General features: G+C 42.3%; 1 protein-coding gene across 3 annotated transcripts in view; it reads left to right on the plus strand.

Moving 5' to 3' along the window:
- Nucleotides 1-964: 964 nt before the first annotated feature.
- Nucleotides 965-25066, plus strand: part of NRG3 (neuregulin 3) — a 573294-nt gene continuing 549192 nt past the window's right edge. The window contains exon 1 of one of the 3 annotated variants that reach the window (XM_075610456.1): nt 965-2362. In XM_075610456.1, coding sequence (XP_075466571.1) covers nt 1657-2362 — 706 coding nt within the window. In that variant the 5' untranslated portion in view covers nt 965-1656. The remainder of the gene's footprint in view (nt 2363-25066) is intronic. The other 2 variants (XM_075610455.1, XM_075610457.1) reach the window with 2 other exon arrangements.

Below are 25066 nucleotides of genomic sequence, written 5' to 3' on the forward strand. Positions count from 1 at the left end.
CCAACATTTAAACTGATTGCCGGGGGAGAGTGCGGGGCCTTTGTAAGTGCCTCTTATCTTCTCTCCAGAGCTGGCATTTACACCTGCAATCATGTGATGGCGCGTCACCACGACACCGCAACATCACATGACGCTTTGAGCTTAGATGAGTTTATCTATCTATTTATTTATCTATCTATCTATCATTAATCTATCTATCATTTATCTATCTATCTATCTCTAACCTTCACTGAGATACCTGTGGTGGCTACAATGAGCAGAAATCCCTTTACTCATAGATCATGTAAAAGAACATCTCAACGCAATTTTGTGAAGCAATTAACAGTAGATAGTGATCGCTCTGAAAACGGGAATCACGTAGACCAGGGGTTGCCAAACCCCAGTCGTCCCGGCTCACGAACAGGTCAGGTCTTCAGGATATCTCTGCTTCAGCACAGGTGGCTCAATCAGTGGCTCAGTCTTCGACTGAGCCACTGATTGAGCCACCTGTGCTGAAGCAGGGACTGCTTGAGCCACCTAGGCTGAACCAGGAATATCCTAAAAACCTGACTTCAGTTGGCTACCCCTGCCATAGACCCTACATGTCTCTCTTGAGCATGCTACAGCCCACAACCCTTATTGGATTAGAACACATGCAGTAGGAGGGCTGCAAAATCTGCTAAAAAAAAAAACACACAGTTTGCCGGACGATTCCTGAGGGATTTTCCTGGATCATTTATTTATCTTGAACGCATTAAGAAACCACCATTAGGCATTAGGAGGAGGTGCTATCTTCCCTTTCTGAAAGCCAGTCTGCCTTTTGCTCTACTAGAGGCATATTCTACTGATGCTGCACAGCTTGGCAAGAGCTGAATTGTGTTTAGCTCAGATTTCTTATTTTGAGATTGATATATATATATATATATATATATATATATATATATATATATCAAATGGAAATATTACTGTATGCTCATTTATATACACTCACACGTTTTGTGTGTGTTAGATACTGTCCCTAAGCTTATTCCTGGTTATATTCAATGCATCTGCTGGTGTCTATGCTGTTACTGCTGCTGCCTTACAGAGCACAGACTCTCCTTAGCTCTAGCTGCCGATTGGTCTCTCTCTTAAAGTGCTGGGCAAGGGTTGGTTGCAGGGACTGCTGAATAACAGGTGCATTTTGCTGCTCCGTCGCCTTTCCAAGAAGCAGCCGAGGAATGCTGGTGCCTCTGTTCTGCGGATAGAGAAAAGCAAAAAAAGGAGAGAGAGGGAGAGGAGGCGGCATTCTGTGTGCAGGAATGCTGCGGACCGGCTGAGTGCAGGAGGGATTCGGGGAAACCACGGATGCTTGGGAAAAAAAAGAGGAAAAAAAAAAAGAAGAAGGCTGGTGTATGGGATTTCTATGGAAAGCAGGAGAGAAAGAAGCAGAAAGTGAAGAGATGCGAGGATGAATTTAATGCCTGGATGGATAGAATGTTTTAGCTGATTCAGCAGCTGCTTCTGGCATTTTGCACTGCACGAGAATCTCTGCTTCTGATGGAGGAATGTTCGTCGCTAATTATCTGTGACACTGAATGCTAATTTGTTTTCCTTTCCGTGTGGGGGAGCCGGCTTATATGCTGATGTTCCAGCGTCTCGTCACTGATGTATTTTGGGGGGTGAAAGGAATATAGGATGAGTGAAGTGGCTGCCTCCACATCACCACCTGTACGTCCGGCAGCTGCTGACGAGGCGGCAGGTGGAAACACCACAGAGGAAGAGGATGGGGCACCTAACCCTCGGGAGGTGCGGTGTAGTGACTGCATTGTCTGGAACAGGCAGCAAACGTGGCTATGTGTGGTGCCCCTGCTAATTGGATTCATTGGCTTAGGTCTGAGTCTCATGCTTCTAAAGTGGATCGTAGTGGGATCTGTGAAGGATTATGTCCCGACTGATTTAATGGATTCCAAGGGTATTGGCCAGGATCCCATTTTTCTTTCAAAACCCAGCTCTTTTCCAAAAAGCATGGAGACTACCACTACAACAACCACCACCAGGACCCCCAATCAAATTAGCACTCGTTTGACTACAACAACCCGGGCACCAACTCGTGTCCCAGGAAGCAGAGTACCTATCCGGGCAAGTCCCAGAACCACAACTGTGCGCCATACAGTCGCCCCTCCTACAATTATCTCCACCACTGTCCCCCTTAGTACGACCACTTTTGTTTCACGCCCATTTCCAGGGACCCCCACCACCCAGCCAATGCCCGTCTGGCCCACTGCGGCATACTCTACCTCTTCCTACACAATTTATCTCCACGATTCTACCCCATCCTGGACGCTATCACGTTTTCAGGAATCTACCACCACCCCGGAAACTACCACCTTGCCCAAATATCGTAAGTAGACGAATCCTGGGCTGCTTCCCTTTAATGTTGGTTGGAGTGTGGCAGGGCTGAGGAATATGTAGAGCATTGTAGAAGTGATGGAGACAGTGACATGTGTCTATTATCCTGGGTGAAAAGCATCCCATTACACATTCAGTGCTGTGGAGCATCTGCAACACATTGTGGTGCAGTCTTCTCCAGCAATTAACGGGTTAGCCGTCTTCCTTCCTTTTTTTTTTTTTTTTTTAATGCTACAGTAAAATGACTGCACTGTCACTGCAGATATGCTTAATGCTTCAGGTTAACTTGAAGTTTCTTGTTCCTCAAGAGAACATACAAGATGAAATACTCAGTCGCTGGCTTTTTCCCTTGATGTGTGTTCATGTCTGCAGCAGGAATCAGAAATAGGCTGTTGTTCAGGGAGGTGTAAAATCTCTGCAATGAGACAAAAATTGCAAATGATCAGACGGCAATTGATGTGAAAATTAAACCAGCATATATGCACTATACCGTTATCTTTGTGGTTTAGAAGATCCTGCTGACTAATCAGATATTTTGCTTTTGATTCATGTTTATTTAGATATTTCATGGCTACTGGGGAAAAAAATTAAGAACTTACATGTGTTATGTGACTAGATATCATGTTAAAAAAAAGTGTAAATATTATTTGAAATGTTTATAATAAAACCTATATTTTTCAATGTAATATTTCCTCAAAATATCCTTGCTTTTTCTGAATAAGCCTTTACGATGTAGTTTTTGCTTAGCAAAAGAATGGGAATAGCAATATAATGAAAAATACTAAGCATGCTACATACTCGCACTAATTGCAAACAAGCATCAAAAATATATGGAGACTAAGAAATAATATATTCTAGAAACAATAACCGTTAGTTCGTTGGATTTATTAAGCTGTGTACGGCGGCTTTTTAATTATTTTATTGATATCATCCTTGATTTTCCATGAGTGGATTGTGGATTGTGACTGTGTTTGAAAATGATTCTAACCTTATGCTCAAAATCCTGCACAACCTATGAAGGTTATTTAGGACAAGGGCATACACTAGTAAGTTCTAGAAATGTGTCCATGTATTCTATATGGAAAAGAAATGCTGTATTAAAGGAAAAAGAGACTTTCCTAATATGCTTTATAGAGGTTTGTGGCAGTGAAATCCATTCAGTATCATATGAAAGGGTAATCCTGTCTGTGTCTTTTGGACGATAATCTGTAATTATTTTGCTGGAGGACTCAGTAATAATATTTATTCGTTCCAATGTTTTTGCCGTCATTAAATCCATTTGTTGATAAGCCCCAGGACACATAAACCCATCTGCAGAGAAAATGATACAGAATTGAGAAAACAGGGAAATTGGGAAAAGCTGTTACTAAATCAGAATAGCAAACAAGGCAATCATTCCAAACCATCAGTGACCAGGAAAGGCGTTTCAGGGGGACTTCTCCATTTCTCATCCAGTAATGAAAATAAAAATAGATTGTAACACTACTAACAGCTATAGAAGTCATCTGTTAATGAATGGTACCAAGTATTGTTTCAGGGTTGGAAGTTGGAACATGTGATCCCATGTATACCTATAGAGTATTTACTGTCTTTTCCTCCTTGTATCCCCTTTAACTCTTCCTCTGCCAAAGGGGTCTGCAATTTATTGTAGGTTACAAAAGCTACGAAGAGGGTAAATATTCTCAGGGTTTTGCTAGAGAATCCCAACCAAACTTTCTAACGTAATGAGTGGAAGATCCCTCCAACCCTGAAAGGATCACACGCATAATCGCAGTAGTGTTTTACTTTAGACATGTCTGCAAGCGGAAGTCCATGCAGTTTAACCCAACGTGCCCCTGCATTAAAGGTGAATTGATCTTTCATCTGGTGATGATTAAAATAAACGAAAATGCATGTTTTAAATCAAGGAGCAGTTGCAATTACAGCTGTTTCAGGTCCTTATTTAACCTTGTTAGTGTCTCATTTTTCACTCAATTCGGGGTTTACTTTTGGTGCGGGGGGGGGGGTTGTTTTACAGAATAGTTGTGCAAGCCCCTCCCTTTCATGCCACACTTTGTGGACAATTGTGGCGTAGACAGCATCATGATGAATAAATAATGATTTGCTGACAACACCCTGAGAAAATAACATGCAAATGCCGTGCACATATAACAACACGGTATACTTGTAGCAGACGGCTAATCTTGCTGGTCAGCACCGTGAGGTTTGAAGATGCAACACAGAGTTATTTTCACAAGGTGGATTTCAAGAAGTGCAAATAGGGGCAGAAATTGAGTGAGCACAGCAACAGCGCACAGCCAAATCATTATTAAAGCAAAAGCCTAAATCGATTGCATTATAAACGAGGTGGATTTGAATTTATAGGGCAGGGGTGCTTTTTTAAAAAAAAAACAGATGGGTTGCTCTCATGCACGTACTGTTTGTCAGGGGGCTGTATTTTGATATTGGGACACAATATGCTGCTTTTGCTTTGCCTAATTGTCAAGTTGCAGCATATGGAAATGTCTCTCTTCTGGGGGAACATCTGCATCTATCTCTTGCTCTGACGGTGCAGGGGGAGCAAGCTTATGTATTCCAATGAGCTTCATGCTTCTCTTGGCCATTGTTCCAACTGCTGTTTAAATGATAGTCATCATGGATCCTGCTGTGTCATGTGAATACAGATACATATGACCAGGCTGGTGTCCTCTACTTCCACATAGCACAGACCCTGCAGTGTTGCATTAGATTTTAAATGGACACATGCTTTATTTAGAATATCCTGTAGAAATGGTGCTCATTTGATGTAGGCTTTACAGCAGTGTTTCATACAATTTTAACCTGACAAATTGAGGCACCTTTCTTGTATTCCAGGACACATGCATGAATTTCCAGACGCTTTCAAATTAAAGTCAAAATTATTTTTTTTATTTAAAAAAGTGTCTTTAAATAAAAATAACTATCCTTAAGGGTTAAGATTTGCTGCATCACAGAGTCTTTGTACATTAGGTCTGTTTGTGTCACATACACACTTGCTACATAACAATGCAGGAATCGAAATGATCATCAGTTCTGCAGTGAAATGTAATGGTCTGCTATACTGTTTAATAATTACTGTAAGTGATAAAACCTGTCATCTTTTCACATCCCTAAAGTCTTACACCTAGATACATTGGAATGGGGGTATTTTATGTGTATTTAGTTCTTCCTGTACGTATGTACTAGTTTGTTCTCTATGTACATAAGCTTCATTTTCTGGTTCATTGTTGTAGGGGTGCAGAAGAAAATGTGCTGGACTTATGCCCTGGTGTATACTAAATAATTCTGCATGTGATGCATGTTTTTAAATGCATCTTGTTCCTCGCAAGGAAATATAGTTCCGTAGAATACAGACATGAGCACTTATTATTTAATGAAATACTTTAATGGGAACCATTTACCTTACAGTAAGCAGTTCTGGCCACATTTGCTAAAGAGAAAGCCATATGTGTGTTGGCTGAACCACTAGGGGGTAGTCATCCCTCTTTCCAATTGTCTGGTTGCCAAAGTAGAGGACTGTCTATTGCACCTTTTAAAAGGGTGCTTGGCCTGGGACTTTGGATGTACTATAAAATGAGGATGCCTCTGAGATGCTATTAAAGTTGAATGCAGGAAATACAAGAACATAATTCTATCCAGCCTGGGCATGTTGTCTCACTCTGATAATTTCTTAAAAGGGATCTCTACAGTGACTGGTACCCATCTGATTTATTTATTCCTACAGCTCTTTCACAGTTATGATCAATTAATGGAGCATCCACAATATGCATAGGCTAGCATCGATTTCTGATAAAAAAAGTTGTTTATTCAAGCAAAATATGATGGCATTAGCATGTGCTTATGACATGACATGCTTATGTTATCACAAGCATGAATTGATGATTTAGACAGCATTAAGATCACTGCATGATCTTCATCTTCATCATTTTCATCTTACCTGCACCACCTTCAATGATCCTCCATTGCTGTTCCACAAAGAGTACGCACAGGTCTACTTTATATTATTTCACTGTATTATCTTGGCTATAAAGCAAAAACCTAACATTTATTGGCAATGTATTATACTGTTCACAAAACTCTGGTATTAACACTGTTAGTCCAAGTTCCTTCTACTGTACACCCGCTTCTAGATCCACAATGACCCATTCTGTTGCGCAACGATTCCACTAGGAACCATATGACAGCCACAGAAAGGACCTCAAAGTTTGAAAGTTTCAAAACAATCCATAGAAGAAGCAACTGCATTTGGTGAACTCTCATTTGCAGTTGGTGTAAGCGACAGTATGTGAGGGTTCCTGTTAGAACAGCACAGGATTGCCCTGGTGTAATCTGCAAGAGTGAAGAGGCGGGTTTCACAGCAGTAAAGACATAGACAATTTAGCTGCCTTTGAGTAGCAACTTAGCAAACAGCTTACCTGCCATGTTTATCAAAGGTATACAAGTTGATGAAAACGCCTAGGGGAAACCAGTGGACATCATGGATAGAAAAAAAAAAGCCTTAGGGGATGAGCAAAATCCAGAATCTGGCAGGATAACTCATATTCTCAGCTGTGGCTGACAATAAGTTTTATAGAACTGATGAAGTGACAACTACTGTATGTCTGTTCTGTATGTGCTGTTGTTTCTGAGATATTGGGTACTTGGGACTCATATTACTGTATTTCAGAATGCACCAGAGAGAGTTATATGTCAGTGACCTGTGGGGCACTGAGAGGATATTAAGGTTGCTTTGACATTTAAAAAACATGGGTATGTAGGTTTGTTCATCAAAGGACAATACAACTGGTTCATTGTAGAAAAGCTGATTTAGGCAACATTAGAAACATCTTGTTGACTAATCAACACATTATTTCAGTCTCTTTATTGGCATCACACCTGTATGTTGTATCAGTTTCATATTTCAGGATAATTTTTTTAATGAATACAATAGAAAAGCAGGGTCAAACACCCCAAAAAGTAAAAGCGTTCAATTGGTTTCAAAAAAGGTAATTTTAATGACTTTATAAGAAGTCATAGTAGCATCCAACATTTCGGTGCATATAGTACAAGCACCTTCATCTCTGATGCAACTTTGTAGATCACTGGTGAGACCTCACCTAGACTACTGTGGTCAGTTCTGGAGACCATATCTCCAGATGGATATAAATAAGAGATTGTGCAAAGATTGACTTCTAAAATGATGCATGGTTTATATCAGGGGTGCACAAACTTTCTGCGCTGTGCCCCCCTGCCTGCTCTCCCCCACTGCCGCACCCCCCCTTACCTTTAATCCAGCATCAAATGACGCCGCAGGGTCGTCATGTTGCCATGGCGACGGGTCGCCCTAAGCCGGCTGAATTCAGGTAAGTGAGTTACAGAGGCCTCACGCTGAAGAGCGCTGGGCCTCTGTAACCTCTGTGCCCCACAGTTTGCGCACCCGTGGTCTACATCACAAAGTCATAAGTGAGGGAGTAGAAGTAAGGATGGGCGAAATGGTCCACATTCGATTCTTGAAATTTCCCGGCCTTTCCATTCAAAATCTGTTCCACGTGGTCAAATCCATAGACAGTTTGGTTCCTTTCAATTTGCGCAGATTCGTTAAAATGCCCCTATGTGGCTGGGTTATATGGATTAAAATAACCCACCCATGCTGGTTTAACGTAAATCCATTCCATGGATTGAGTTTATTTCTAATTTGTCTTCGTATTATAAAAAAAAAAAGTACGCCGATTTAATCCGCCACAGGACATTTTTAAAACCCACCGGCGGATTATTCCGTAGTTAAATTTTTTTGAGAGAGGGTGAGACAGGAGCCTGAACGGGTGAGAGACTGAGAGATAATATAAAACAATCATGAAGAACGAACCCAGTATCATCACTTTATCGACTAATATAATTTTTATATCTGAAACATTATCATATTCAGCACCATTGCCCAGGTCACCACCACCAACCACACAACCACTACCCAGACAACCACCACCACATCCACACAACCCCTACCCAGACAACCACCACCAACACCATCCACACAACCACTACCCAAACAACCACCACCACCATCCACACAACCACTACCCAGACAACCACCACCACCATCCACACAACCACAACCCAGACAACCACCACCACCATCCACACAACCACTACCCAGACAACCACCACCACCATCCACTACCCAGATGACCACCACCACCATCCACACAACCACTACCCAGACAACCACCACCATCCACACAACCACCACCACCATCCACTACCCAGACGACCACCACCACCATCCACACAACCACAACGCAGACAACCACCACCACATCCACACAACCACTACCCAGACAACCACCACCACCATCCACACAACCACTACCCAGACAACCACCATCACCATCCACACAACCACTACCCAGACAACCACCACCACCATCCACACAACCACTACCCAGACAACCACCACCAGTGCCACTTAAATCACAGTCTTTAACACTATCAACATCCTCATCACCAACAGATGAATCATCAAGTCCACTCCCCTACACCTCAAAGTCACCAAGTCCCTAGTGATTGAATTTGTGATGACTTTCCCTCATCAATATCCTACTGTTTTAACAGCTCTTCAGTCTAGTAATATCAATGTCAGAACATATTTGGCACGAATTGCTATTTTGGAAAATGACTTAATAGTGGCGGGCATGTTGCTGGCGCTGGCAGCCATAACAGGCACGTTTTTTTATAGTATTTTTATAGTATAAACAGTTATATTAACATTCTCAATATAATGCTTCCACACATTATCCATTTCAGTTTAAAAAATACTAGCAAGTGCAGGGGTGCGCAAACTTTCCCCTCCTGTGCCCCCTTGCATGCTGTCCAACCTTCTCACTCCCCACCTTACCTCAAACAATGCCGCAGTGTCATGTGACGTTACGTTGCCATGGTGACGCAACGTCACGTGACCCTGCGGTGTAATTTGACGACATGTCGCTGGAAGCCAAGATAAGGGAATTTAAAGAGGCAGGGGGGGGAGGGGGCAGCCGGTGTTGGCGCCCCGAGCCACGTGAGTCCGTTAATTATATATATTTTTAAAAACTCAGTGTGGCTGCACCTTGTGCCGGGTCTCTCTGATGGCAGCGCCGGATGTCAGCTGAGCTAAGCTTCCGGCACGCCGGCGTGAGAGGGAGGCCCAGCGTGTGCATGTGAGCTGCCTCAGCGTGAGAAGTTGCCGGCAGTGGGGCAGGGCCGGTGGCCGCCGGGCTCCCCGCAGTCACTGCACCCCCCCGCAGCATCACCAGCCGCACCCCCCCCACAGCACCGCAGCCGCTGGGCCCCCCCCGCAGCACCATGGGCTGCACCACCTGTAGCACCGCAGCCGCCACTGAACCCCCCACAGCACCACCAGCCTCCACTGCCCCCCCCCCCGTACAACCGCTGCCCCCCCGCAGAAACGCCAGCCGCCACTGCCCCCTATGCAGCACTGCCAAATGGGGGGGCTGGGGTATTTTTTTTATATGTATTGGGGGGGGGGGTCTGGGGTATATTTGTATATGTATTGGGGGCTGGTGTATATTTGTATATGTATTGGGGGCTGGTGTATATTTGTATATGTATTGGGGGGGTTGGGGTATTTTTTATATTTTTGGGGGGGATGGGGTATTTTTTATATGTATTGGGGGGGTTGGGGTATTTTTTATATGTATTGTGGGGTTGGGGTATTTTTGTATATGTATTGGGGGGGTTGGGGTATATTTTTATATGTATTGGGGTATTTTGATATGTATTGGGAGGCTCTCGCATATTTTAGCATTGTGTCCAGTATTTTTGGACACACCACCTGGCAGCCTTAGCCCCCCCAGTAGCAGCCACCGACCCACCGACCATCCCGCAGTCACCCCCCCCCTCCGCCCCCACAGCCACGCTGCAGCCACCGGGCCTGACCTGAGACCATCCACAAAGTCTGATGTTTATATGTATTGGGGGGTGGGGGTGTATTTGTATATGTATTGGGGGGGTTGGGGTGTATTTTTATTTGTATTGGGGGGTGTATTTTTATATGTATTTGGGGGGGTGTATTTTTATATGTATTGGGGGGTTAAGAAAAAATTGCGGACTAAAATTTTTTTCCCCTTGGTAGGTGCGCTATGGGTGGGGGGGGGGGGTGGCTGCTCCTTTCATTTGTCCTGGGCCCCATGATTTCTGTTGGCGGCCCTGTATAGAGGTACCAGCATTTCATTGAAAAGCCTTTGGGGAAGCTCGGGGCCTCTGTAACAGCCGCGCCACCTCTGGAAAATCTCGCCAATTTGCGCACCCCCTGAACTGGGGACACAGCCGGCTGACTTGAACTTTCTCTTTCAGTTCCCTTTTTAGATCTCTTCTTAACTGGAAGTTCATTGTCTATACAGGAGGGGGCCGGGGGAGTGGGCCTCCTGCAGTGAGTAATAGTAGTACCAGGGTCATCACCAGTACCCACAGCACCACTTTTAAAATGATTTAAATCTATCAGATTCATCACCACAATGACCTCCAGGAAACTACGTCCACCTCTTCTTCCCAGCCTCTACAACTACTTTACAAATATTTATTGTAAAGACAATGGGGTGTATCGCTGAGCTGCTTAAATCGGCAGTTTTGACAGCGTTACTATCACGGTTTGCAGAAAGCCCCGAATACCCGTGATAGCAACATTTGCAAAGCTGGCGAGTAGCGGCGACGTGATGATCGCCTCTCGGAAAAGGGCTCACCATAGCGATTTATTTCTGCTGCAGAGAGAGACGCCTCTCCCTGCGCAAATCTCGCCAGAGATCACATTTTTTATACAAAATGTAATACTAGTTTATTGTAGCAGGGGGTCTCCGGCGCAGAACCTCGTTAATTTGAGGTCCGGGGACCCCCTGCTTCCCGAGATACAGGCCCCATTATGGGGCGACGGTATCTCCTATGCATTTTATTCCCACGGTTACGTGATGCGGGACATTTAAATGCATAAGAGATACCGGCACCCTATAACGGGGCCTGTATCTTGGAAAGCAGGGGTTCCCCGGACCTCAAATCAGCGAGGTTCTGCTCCGAAGACCCCCTGCTACAATAAACTAGTATTAAAACCCAAATATTTTTTTTTAACAAATTCGTTACTGTAGCGGCTATCTGCTCTGGTAATGAAGCAGCTTTAATGTAATTTTTATTAATAGTGTGCAGGAGCAGGGGGTCTCCTGAGATGAACCGCATTGATGTCAGTCTCGGGGACCCCGTGCTTCCCGAGTTACAGGCCCTGATATGGGGTGCCGGTATCGCCTTTATTATTTAAATCCCCCGGTCACAAGACCGGCACCCGATACCGGCACCTGATGCCCCATACCAGGGCCTGTAACTCGGGAAGCAGGGGGTCGCTGAAGCATAAATCAAAGCACGTCAGCTCAGGAGACCCCCTGCTCCCGCACACTATTAATAACAATTACATTAAAGCAGCTTCATTACCTTAGCGGATAGCCGCTAAGGCAATGAAAGGGGTTAAGGCACAATAGCAGGTTTATTAAGGATAGAGGGTGAGTGAAGCGGGTACTTGGCCCTTCACTCACCCGCTCTTCCCCCCAAAACACACCAATATGTACTAACCTCTAATACACAACCCACCCACCTGATGTGCCCCACATTTTTATTTGTTTCTGCATAAGATTGATGCCAGAGGACGACGGGGTCCCGGCGATTGTCCGTGGGCATCCAGGTGGTCCCCGTGGGCATCCAGGTGGTCCCCGTGATCTTCGCGGGCCTGTGGTATGAATCCTGTGGCAATTTTTTTTTTACACATTGGCTGTAATGCCATTTGATATAGCCATGTGGTTTGAAGGATGTGATGTACCTCCCTTGGTGATGACGTCACAACCTGAAAAAAATATAGCGGCGGGCACACGATAGTGTCTATTCAGATTGGAGCTGTACCATCTGATCATAAAATTTGATGTCAAAGGATATATACAAGGCCTGTACGTCTCATTTTACCTCAAGAAGCCGACAAGAGAACATCCTGTTCTGGATTTACCATGGGGTTTTGGATTGACAGATGAAGATAGAAGATTAAAGAAAGGAAGAAAATAATGACAGATGAAGAAAGAAGATGGTGATAGAAGATAAAAGAAAGAAGATTTTTGTACCTGTTCCGGATCTCCAAGGAGGATGGCGTTGGATTGACTATGATGACGTTGCGATACGAGAGATTCCAGAATCGCCGGGATTTGGAGGGCCAACGCTTCTAAACATAAGAAAAATATTGAATGTATGTAATTTTATTTTTCCAGGTTTTTTTATTGTATTTGTTTCTTTTGATGTTTTTCATTGCCCATTGACTGATAATGTATTTATTAATCTGTGCCCGTTTAGGCAGACAGACAATGCATTTTTTGGCAAATCCTTGTTTTCTATTGATTGTTATTTTTTCGATTTCTGTTTATTGTTTGGATTAAATTGTTTTGAATTTGGATGACTTGTTTTTGGTATATTTTAGGATTGGTTAGCGTTTTTAATTATTTATTTGTTTTGTTAGCTACTGGTTTTAATTAATTAATGGTTTTGACGGCTAGTGTTGTAAATTAATTAATTGTTTTGTTGGCTAGTGGTTTAATTTGTTTAATAGTTTGCTTGGATAGTTGTTTATTTAATTGTATTGTTTTGGAATTACATCATTGTAATAATTAAGCTATTTTGGTGATACATAAATATTTGTGATGTGTACTATTTGGCTATTTATACAATATATAGGTCTGTGGAGCAGGTTCATCAAACTCCAATATAGGGTATCTATGGCACCTCTATCTGGCGTTAACTGCATGTCAATGGCAGTTCGCACTGCATTGAGGTGCAATAACCCGCACCGGAGCTTGATGCATCCCGGCGTGTGTATCATGCTATACAGTATACATCAGCTGTAATGTCTGTGACATGCAGTGCTTTAATGATGCAACATTAGATCTGTTGGTGCTCGCATAGTACTGGATATAAGGAACATGTTTCTAATGGGGTAATATTATCAGATTTCCATATGTATAACAGGTCCCTTCTAGTTTGGTGCTTAGGAGTGCCAAGTATGCAATGGTTGGTCTTCTCAAATCAACTTCTAGACAGCTCTATCACCCTAAACACACAGCTCTACCAAAGGGGAACACTACAGTACTCCGTATTGTAGACAGAGAGACTTTAGTTAATAGTCAAAAATTCAGGTTTTTTTTTCTATGCTGAGAATATGCATTTTGTATAATGCGCAAACTCTCATAAATTGTAAAGAGATGAAGCTTTGCTCTGAAAGTTGTGTTATTGTTGATCTTTGTTTTTTCCTTCTGAAAAGAACAAAAACAGCAAATATCAATGGCTAGCGAGTTGATGTGTAGATGGACTTCATACTGCAATAAACAGTGTGTTATTTTATCCGTCAGACAATTACTGTGCACTTTTGTTGACCACTAACTGCAACAAGTTCATTGCCTTGGATAGCTTTATAGTTATTGATCTCAGTGAACAAATTATTAGAATCCATATGAATTGGCAGATGGCTTCCTACTTAACAGTGTGTTATTCTCCCAGAGAGGAAGGTAATTTATTTTTTAATTACCTGGACCTCATTTTCGTGCTCTAATATTTTCTAATCAAAAGTCAGAGTGAGGGACCTGCAGTTTTTTCTATACATTTAAACTGCTGCTCATTTATCAGCATGGATTTGAAGGTTTGTCAGAAGCTCGGTTTAAAGTTATTTTAATGTTAGAGGGGCTTATGAGGCATTGCAGAGCAACATGTTGTAGACTTGTCAGTTGTTAAATAGGTTGTTTCAGATTGATTTTCCATTCACTTCGTTTCCCCATCGGACATCAAAATATAAGGTCAGTGACAGATACGGTTAAAAATAAACCAATAACTTCTCAGGAGCAATCATTGTGGTATTTAATAGTGAAATGCTCTCTTTAGCTCTGTTTTTGTGCTTTAATAAGAAGTATATGATACATGTTGATGGTCTTCGGTTTGATAGTAGAGTCGCACTGTAGGACTCCAACTTCTGTACACATCAATTATAAAAACTGATTTGTTTTATGGGTTAAGAAGATTGTCGCGGGAGACCCTGACTTTTAACATTTTTATACCGGGATCATTCACTAGACAAAACAAAGTAGTGGAATAAAATGAGGTTTATTCAAGTAAACCCGTGTACACACAGTGAAATACAAAGATACAGGTAAAATACACACTTACTGGGGCACTGGGTGTGAAATATTGGCTAAAATAGTTGCAGGGCACCTGCTTCGGAAGGCTTCTCCTGACCAGGATATCCACCCGGGCTTCCTGGTCCTCTTTCTGGTTAAAACCTTTAGCCACAACCGCAACATTCTAAAACAAGAACTTGGACCTCACATCTGCCTCAGATAGGCAGGCTTTCTTAGCTCCAAAAATGAAGCTGGTTGCTCTGCTATTCGCAACAGAGCAACATTGAAAAGCCCACCTTTGGATCACTGGCCCAAGACACAAGATCGTCTGGTTCTCTGACTGGGGCTTCGCCTTACATACCTTCCGCTGTTCTATGTTCAGCATGGAAATAGGAGGAGCGACCAATTAGAGAGTGGGAATTCGTCCCTTTCAGCTAATAGGAATAGGGGCTCGTCCTTTGGCTGACGTCAAAGGAGGGGCGTGCCAAGCCAACTCGGGATGCCCTCTGGGCGGGACATACAAATTGACCAATGGGAAGTGAGCCGGCATTCTGTCGCTTCCCCCAGTCAACCCATTGCCACCTACTGGTCAGGATCCACTGAGTCTGGCAGCCCAGAGGGTCCACCCCGCAGGGGGTCTCTGTTCTCTGGACTCAGTACTCCGCCCTGCCCCGACCTCTTAGCACCCCAACACCTCTCAACATCCCTTCTCCTCTTTGAACTACAATGTCTATCCAGACTCCTCGGCACCTGTGTGGATGCTTGAGCTGACAAAATAGACATTTATAGTAAAAGCACAAAACATTATAAAACATATTTTAATAAAGAATGGCCATTGGGGAACTTTATACTTTTAAGGGAAACGGATCTGGGATATCTGGGCTCGAAAACCAGGAGTCTGGGGGACACTGGGCAGCCCCGGTGTACAACTCGCGTACCGGCAAATCGTGCCTGCACGCCGGGGAGAATTAGGGGACTCCCGGTAACTTTGGCCCCCGAAATCCTGCAAACAAAATAATTGCATTTCGACCCAAATATCCCACATGAAACTTACACACAATAAGTTTCACGTTTTTAGGGCAAAGGGAACATGTAAACAGGAAAAGTAGGGGTCACTTTGTTTTACATGTATAATCCCTGGCCCCTGTCTTATGTTGCTAGGTAGCTGCAAGGGAACCTGGTGGGCTTAACCTTTATTGTATAGCCTGGTTACCCCCTCCCATCACAAAGATAAAGAAAGTGCTTCTACAAATCAAATTCATTCTTGAAAATGTTAGTCGTATTTACAATAGGAGCCCCAAACATACTGGTCCTCTCCCATCTTTCTGATGCATCTGAGAGTGAATGATATCCCATTATAAAATATACCATAGGGTACATACTTAGTAACTTCACTTACTTTCATCTTGCATTACCACCTATGTGGATGAAACCTCCTGTGGCGCTAAGGGAAGAATGGACATTGATTCTCGTGCAACAGTTCTTTTCTTTCAGCTGAAAAAACCTCAGAAAAGGAAGACAAAAAAAGGCAAAAAACACTGCAATAGTGTATTACCCAGGGACATACTATTGTATACAAATCGAGAGCATTTATTAAAACATAACAATTATGACATTTTGACATGAATTATGAAACAATTAATAGATTAATCGGATAAGAAATAAAACTTCCAAGCGCTTGTGCTAAGGAAGATGTTCTGCTCCGCCGTGGTAAAATTGAAATCCTACTCACCGGACATGAGTAGGACATGTGCAAGGGTTTAGGGTCTTTTCCTCCAGAAGACACCGCTCGCTGTGGGGTGCGTCCGTCTGTTGATGCGGGGGGACCGGCTTCAATGCTCGTGGACTCGTGGATCACTTGCCGCCAGAGTTCGCCCGATCGTCTCCTCCGATGACGTCACCGCCTGGATTTCAAAGCTACGGTGTCCCTGAGTTGCCAAAAACCTTTAAAACGCGTTTCGAAACTCTGACGAAGAGACCCATGAATAGGAGTTTCGAAACGCGTTGGAAAGGTTTTTGGCAACTCAGGGACACCGTAGCTTTGAAATCCAGGTGGTGACGTCATCGGAGGAGACGATCGGGCGAACTCTGGCGGCAAGTGATCCACGAGTCCACGAGCATTGAAGCCGGTCCCCCCGCATCAACAGACAGACGCACCCCACAGCGAGCGGTGTCTTCTGGAGGAAAAGACCCTAAACCCTTGCACATGTCCTACTCATGTCCGGTGAGTAGGATTTCAATTTTACCACGACGGAGCAGCACATCTTCCTTAGCACAAGCGCTTGGAAGTTTTATTTCTTATCCGATTAATCAATTAATTGTTTCATAATTCATGTCAAAATGTCATAATTGTTATGTTTTAATAAATGCTCTCGATTTGTATACAATAGTATGTCCCTGGGTAATACACTATTGCAGTGTTTTTTGCCTTTTTTTGTCTTCCTTTTCTGAGGTTTTTTCAGCTCAAAGAAAAGAACTGTTGCACGAGAATCAACGTCCATTCTTCCCTTAGCGCCACAGGAGGTTTCATCCACACAGACTTCATATCTGGTTGGGAGATACCAGATCAACCTTTCAGATTGCTCAAGGACTACCTTACCAACTCTGTATCACAGGTTCAATTAATATTGTATTGTTTACACTAGCGCTATTCACACTTATTTTTCCATCACCTTGCTTTACCACCTAGCTGGAAAGGCAATAGCTTTCAAAAAACTCATTCAGATATTGTGCAAATCCCTGTGGCTATATGCCGCAACGGTACTGTACCTAAAACTGGAATGGCCATTATAGTCTCAGAGCAAACATTCATACTAGAGTACATTAGCATAGGCTTAATAACACGAGGTTAACTACAATAAGACATGGTATTGTGGCTGTAAACGGTACTGCGTGCACTGCAAGCAATATTTAAAGGCGCAATCCCCCCTGCGTAACCTCCCTTTTTTTTTTTACAGGCTTGGAACTGGGGCTCCTCCAGAGCTGAACTATTTTCAGCTCTGAGCACCTCCTCCCTGGTTTTTAGATACTTGCTGGTGAAGTTACTGGTGATACTTCCTGGAATTTTAAGGGGTTTAAATAGCCATCCAATAGGAAGCCACAACCGATGATGTTACAGCTTCCTACTGGCTAGATATTTTATTTCCTCTGAGGGAGATTTAAAACTAGTAACTTCACCGGTGAGAATCTTGGGAACTTAGTGGTCAATTGTGGTGGCCCAAACGCCCAGCCTATTACTTGAGTGATATATTCATGTATAACAGGTTGTAATAGGAAAACATTATTATCATTTTACAAGCTAGGTCCCTGAAGGGAACCTGAAAAGATCCTATATTTAGCACTCTCTGTGCAATATGAAGGGTGAACTAATTGTCCATGAGATTACAGATATCTCCTAAAGGGGTCAAATAACCAAAGGTTGACCATATACTAGCATATATGATATACTGTATGTCCACATACGACTAAAAATTAAAACAATAACATTTTAATAACAATAACTATAGTAACATGTGAACATTTTATACAGATATATTATAGAGGTACATGAGATATTCTATACTAAATACACACCTGGCGTCGTCCTCCTAGAAGGATTTTATTTGCACTTTCTATAATATGTTCACGTGTTACTTTAGTTATTGTTATTAAAATGTTATTGTTTTCATTTTTATTCCTATGTGGACATATATCATGCATGTCAGTATATGGTCAGCCTTTGGTCATTTGACCCCTTGTGGAGATATCTGTAATCTCATGGACTATTAGTCCAGCAATTATATTCCACAGAGAGTGCTACATATAGGATCTTTTCAGATTCCCTTCAAGGACCTTCCTTGTAAAATGAACCCTTGTGGTCTCCAGAGCTGAAAACAACAAGTAGGAGGAACTATTATTATTATTATTATTATTATTTTTTATTTGCAGTATCTGATTTATTTTTTCAGTCACATGACTGACCCAGTAATGATGATATCATGTGTATGGGAAACGTTACCGTATTTCGAGGCTTCATCATTGTAATGAGCCCTTGGTATTTCTCTTCCCTTGATTATTTTCCACTTTTTTTGTGGAATCGTTGACTCACAACCTGTGTCGTGAGAATTTTGTTGTTGTTGTTGTTGTTGTTGTCGCGTTAACATACATGCAATAATAAAATATATTCAGCATGTTACACTCCAATATGTCTTTTGTACAGCAAATTACGTTGCTGTATTATGTTGACATTATCAAATGTATTCATGAATTTGTTGACATACTGTAATGTAGTGTGCGCATGGAATTTACATCAGATCCCGTGTTTCTACCACATCACTAGGAAATCATTTTGACTTGCTAGATGACCTTTTTGGCATTACAGATGAAATATTCTCTTTTACTTTTATTCTGATAAGTAGAATTGGCAGGATTCTGAATAGTTAATCACACAATATGTTTGGTGGTGTAAGCGCTCGAGCGCTGGATCAGTATATATTTATACTATGTATTAGATCACGCATAAATAAAAACACAGGACATGAGACTAGATACAGGCATACCCCGGTTTAAGGACACTCACTTTAAGTACACTCGCGAGTAAGTACATAGCACCCAATAGGCAAACAGCAGCTCAAGCATGCGCCTGTCATCACGTCCTGAACAGCAATACCGGCTCCCTACCTGTACCGAAGCTGTGCGCAAGCAGGGAGACTATAGAGCCTGTTACACATGCCTTATCTACATCAGTTCTGCATGTATATGACGATTGCAGTACAGTACATGCATCGATAAGTGGGAAAAAGATAGTGCTTCACTTTAAGTACATTTTCGCTTTACATACATGCTCCAGTCTCATTGCGTACGTTAATGTGGGGTATGCCTGTATATCAATGAGTGAGTAAAAATAATCAAGCAATAAAGTCCTAAAAAGGGACAATGTTTACCTGAAGGCCTGAGTTAGTGGGAATTAACCCACCCCTCAAAGCCTCATTGGGATAGTCCTTGAACTAATAAGAGAATGAGACACAATATGTATGTATGTATGTATGTATGTATGTATGTATGCATGTATGTATATATATATTCAGAGGTATCATTGCACACCCCCCCCTGAAGACAATCCTCCCCGGGATCGAAACGTTGGTTCTGTCTGTGTCTGTTCAATTTATATTTTTGGATACTCACAAGTGAGTGCTGCCTCTTTTTTGCTGTTCTGCTGAATGGTAATGTACCCTCTGCATTATTTATGGGACTAGCACTTGCCTTACGATTATTTGAATTGGGGTGCTTGCTTTTTCTCTTCCTATGCATATTTACAAGCCTAGCACCCAGCTTGTGATTGACTTTATTACGTTTTAGCTGGATTTAACAGGATCCTATAATAGCTGTTATTACAAACTTTCTCATTTACATTATTTTGATACTTTCTATTTCAATGGGACATGGATGATTTGTGGATTTCTCTGGGATTGTTTTCAAATTATCAGCGTGCAAAGGCTATACAGAGGCTGATATTGCTCAAATCAGGTACACTGAATCAGTAGAAGCAGTGTTTGGACCAGAGAAGCCCTCTCATGTATATAATGATTTGCTGAAACTTAAAAAGAGAGAGGTTGATTTGTATTTGCACGCCGTTACATTGTCACACTATTATAAATTAAAAATATTACCCCGTGGGTGTAGGATTAAAAATTAGCCAACGATCGGTAGAAGTGGCCCGAATTTTTGCTTTAAGTGGATCAGAATATTTAATAAATGTTCCTTCGATTTAACGCTATTGGTTATAGAGCAATCCACTAAAGAACTTAATAAAATCAAAATAGAAATAGAAACAATTCGGGAGAACCAGGGACCCACATTGAAGACAGACACAACCACCAACTGGACAGACAAACTCCAGGCGGCCGTGAACACACATCGGGCTAATCTGATTAAATATAAGAGAGAAAACCTGAAGCAAGTGACCAGGGACTATAAGGAACAGCGTGTATAGAAATGGCTACTAGGCATCAGTGACCCATCACAAGGCCACACAGGGCAGCAAAGGAATTGCACTCGCTCCAGGAGAGCGGCATTCGGTGGCAGGAATTACAAAACACCAGCGACACAGACCTATACGGCTCACAGGATAACACCGCCACAGAAAAAGGGGGAAATTAAAGAGGGAGGGGGAAGGAAAATAGGGGAAAGAAAAGAGGGAAGGAAAAGGGGAAGGAGAAAAGAGGGGAAAGAAAAGAGGGAGGGGGAAAGGAAAGGGGGGAGAAAAATGAGGGAAAGAAAAGAGGGAAGGAAAAGGGGGGAGTGAAAAGAGGGGGGGGAAGGGAAAGGGGAGGGGAAAGGGAAAGGGGGGGAGAAAAAGGGGGAGGGGAAAGAGTGAGGGGGAAGGGGAAGGAAAAGGGGGAAAAAAAGAGGGAAGGGATAGGAATGGGGGGGGGGGAGAAAGGGGGAAAGAAAGAGGGAGGGGGATGGAAAAGGGGGGAGAAAAAGGGGGAAAGAAAAGGCGAGGGGGAAAGAAAAGGAAAAGGGGGAAAGAAAAAGGGGAAAAGAAAAATAGGAGGGGGTAGGGAAAGGAAGAGGGGGACGGAAAATGGTGGAGAAAAAGGGAAAGAAAAGAGGGAGGGGGAAAGGAAAGGAAAGGGGGGGAGAGCCAGGAGGCAGGAATGCTACTGGAAGCAGAAAGGGGAAAGACCTCCTCTTCTGGCAGCACCAACCCCAAGATGACCGCCGCAACACACACGATTTTTGACTATGGGGCTGTGCCAACCCCAAGATGGCCGACACAACTTCCCCCCGGAGGTAAGAAGGGGGGACCCCTGCTACACGTGCTTTATTTATTTTATGCTCTATTTGAGAAGTGTTCAATATAGAATTGAAAACACCTACGTGATGGAAGAACTTTCATTCTGTTGGTTAACCATTAATGTATCAATTATGACAACACACAATAATGATAGTATAATGATATAAATGAACAAGCTGAGTGTTTTGTGTTATACATAAAACATGAGTATTTCCAGTTCACAGGTGAATCAAGCAAGACTAATGTAAAAGATATAGAACCTTATTTATTAAGCATTCGCCTGCCATAAGACCCTTAACAGCCTATTCAAGTCAATGCTGTATGGCCTTTCTGAGCGCCCAAAGGTCTCTTACAGCAGAATATTGCTTTGTAAATATGGGCCATAGGATTAAAGTTAAACTTTTGGGGTTTCCAGTCACCTTCTATATGGAATCCAGTAAACACATTGCAAGATTACTGCCCTCAATTACACACTGAACTACACTGAGACACAAACTCAGAACCCATTGCCACTAGCTCATTCACATGCGCACACAGACATCCCTCCCAACACACAGAGTCCACCTGTAATCAATTAGTCATTCACCAGTCTTTAATAGCATAGTACTATGACAGGAGAAGCTCAAAGCATCACATGCTGGTACCTACAGTAACTGCACAAACAAGATTCCTACAAAAGAGTCCAGGGACCAATGACAATGTATGTGCAGTACCAGTGGCTGGGAACCAATTTAGCAAAATGGCAAGAAATTGAAAAATATTAGAGATATACAGGTGTAGATATGACATGATGGTTATTACCAGTGGTTGACAAATCACCAAAAAATCTACTCGCCGGACAAAAAAATCTACTCGCCACCTAGTACCAAACGTGTGCTGCTTGGGCCAATATTTACTCGCCCGGGGGTTAAATCCACTCGCCCGGGGCGAGCAAATGTATAGGTTTGTCGAACACTGGTTATTAACATGGGATTATAGGGCAGGTGGCATGCCGGTCATGCTAAACAAGTATGGTAATGTTGGACAAACTGAAGACTATAGCACAGTCTTCCTTAAAAGAATACCAAGAAACTAGGAGTATTGTTTTTCTCATGCATTTTAGTTCATGTGTTGATCGTACCAAAGCACTTGGTATGAATTGCTCATTAAAAAAAATACTACAGCTTAATAAAGATCCATCTAATTAAAAAACCGACTGCTACTAATTGACTGCATAGTAAACAATTAGTCCTAGTTCTCATGGATTGTTGTTAGATTTAATTACAGACCCAAAACTCTATGGTTCAATTTTAAATGGACCCCGAAGGACTTGTAATCTAGTAACATCTGTACTAAATGTTTATACTCTTATCTATTCTTATCAGTAATACAGTATGTGTTGGAAAAATCTTGCAGTAACTGGAGGGTATTGCCCTTCCATTGCTATTCACTCCTTTCATCCTTCTAATAAAGATGTGCTTTTAAAGCTTTAGGGAGGTAAGAACATGGAGCTGCTGTATAGACCAGACCTCTGTGTAGTTTGATGTATGTTCCATTTGGGTACATTGAATATGTCAGCAAGACTTATGTGAAGCTTTACAAACGTTGAGTCAAAGTTGGACTTTACGTCAGGGAATGTGAATCTAAGTCACTATGGGGGCTATGCACTAAGCAGTGATAAGTCGTTTTAAGAGCGCAAAGTGCTCCTAGAACGTGAAGTTCCGCCGAGCGCTATTCACTAAGCTGTGCAAACAGGCACTTTGCGCTCTAAAACTGACTTTTTCCTGGAAATTTTTCAAAGTCCAATGTTGCTTGTACGATGAGCTGTTTGCGCTGAATCCTGCCCTTCTGCGTGATTCACTAAGCAACGCAAACTTGTCGTACGTGAAAGTTGCGCTGAATAAAGCTCACCAGCTAAAGGCAGGTGATAAAAAAAGCAGGACTTAGAAAAAATTCTTTGTTTACCTTTTTGCAGGCACAAAACCCATACAACGGGCCGACGGGTGTCCCCGGCTGACCCCACGGGGGTCCCCGAGGGAGGCCGGGGGTCGCGCGGGTGTCCCTGTCTGACCCCGCAGCTGTCCCGGGGTCCCTGCGGGCCTGCGGTACCAATGTTGTGCCTACAAAAATACTAAACATTATTTCTAACTAAATACACCCCCCTAACACGTACAGTACATTAATGTGCAAAATAATTATTATCCAGATATTTATTTATTTATTTATAAAATATTTTACCAGAAAGTAATACATTGAGAGTTACCTCTCGTTTTCAAGTATGTCCTGGGCACAGAGTTAAGACAAATAATACATGGTTACAAATACAGTTACATAAATGAACAGGGTATACATTATATACAAGACATTGCATGCACAGTTAGAGAAAATATATATTATGGGCAAATGAAACAGTTACAGACCAGATTCAAATGTGAGACAGCCTTAGATTTGAAAGAACTTTTAATGGTGGTGGATGTGAGAGTCTCTGGTAGGTTGTTCCAGTTTTGGGGTGCACGGTAAGAGAAGGAGGAACGGCCGGATACTTTGTTGAGCCTTGGGACCATGAACAGTCTTTTGAAGTCTGATCTCAGGTGATAAGTGCTGCATGTGGTAGGGGTGAGGAGCTTGTTCAGGTAGCTGGGTAGCTTGCCCATAAAGAATTTAAAGGCAAGACAGGAAAGGTGAACTTTGCGCCTAGACTCTAGTGATGACCAATCTAGTTCTTTGAGCATTTCGCAGTGATGTGTGTTGTAGTTGCATTGGAGAACAAAACGACAAATTGAATTGTAGAGGGTGTCAAGTTTGCTAATGTGGGTTTGAGGTGCCGTGCCATATACTATGTCTCCATAGTCAATAATTGGCATTAGCATCTGCTGTGCGATACGCTTTCTGACCAGGAGACTTAGGGAGGATTTGTTCCTGTAAAGTACCCCTAGTTTGGCATAGGTCTTCGTTGTCAGGGTATCAATGTGCATTCCGAATGTTAAGTGGGAGTCAAACAATAAGCCCAGGTATTTAAAACTAGTGACAGGGGTTAAGGTGGTGTTAGCGTTGGTTCTAATGGATATGGATAATAGATTATTTGCCCATTATTAAACACTGCATTAGCATACCTAAATAAAGTAAATAAAAACAATAGCCAGCTAATCCAATGAATACAAGCAGTAACAACATCAACAATGAATTAATTAAACCATTAACCAATGAAACCAATTAATTCCTAAACCAACTCAAAATGAATAGTAACACTAACCAATCAAACCAATGAATTACTACAACATTAATGAATGTAAACATTAAAAGACAAAGAAATACATTCAAACAATATCTGAAATAACCATAACATGCATTAGCTAACATAATACAACATTAACTACAAACGAACACCAATCGCAAACATTTTATTATCTTTAAGCAGGAAAAAAACAAACAATCACATCCACATAAGAAACTGACATTAAAAAAAATCAACAGCAATGCCAAGCCACAAATGCCTCCCAAATATTGTCATAATAATGTATTTATCTGTACCCTAAAGTGGTACAGATTAATATATTATCAGTCAATGTCCCTCCCCCCAAAAAATCAAAAAACACATCCAATGAAGAAACCTGTAAAAAGAGACATTTACAAACATTGAATATATTACTTACCATTAGAAGCGGTGACCCTCTGACTCCCGGGGTAACAGGAAGGCTCACGTACCTTGAAGGCCTCCAACAGCATCCGATGCCATCCACCATGAAGATCCGGATCAGGTACCAAC

Source organism: Ascaphus truei, chromosome 8, assembly GCF_040206685.1.
Source record: "Ascaphus truei isolate aAscTru1 chromosome 8, aAscTru1.hap1, whole genome shotgun sequence".
NCBI classification, from domain to species: domain Eukaryota; kingdom Metazoa; phylum Chordata; class Amphibia; order Anura; family Ascaphidae; genus Ascaphus; species Ascaphus truei.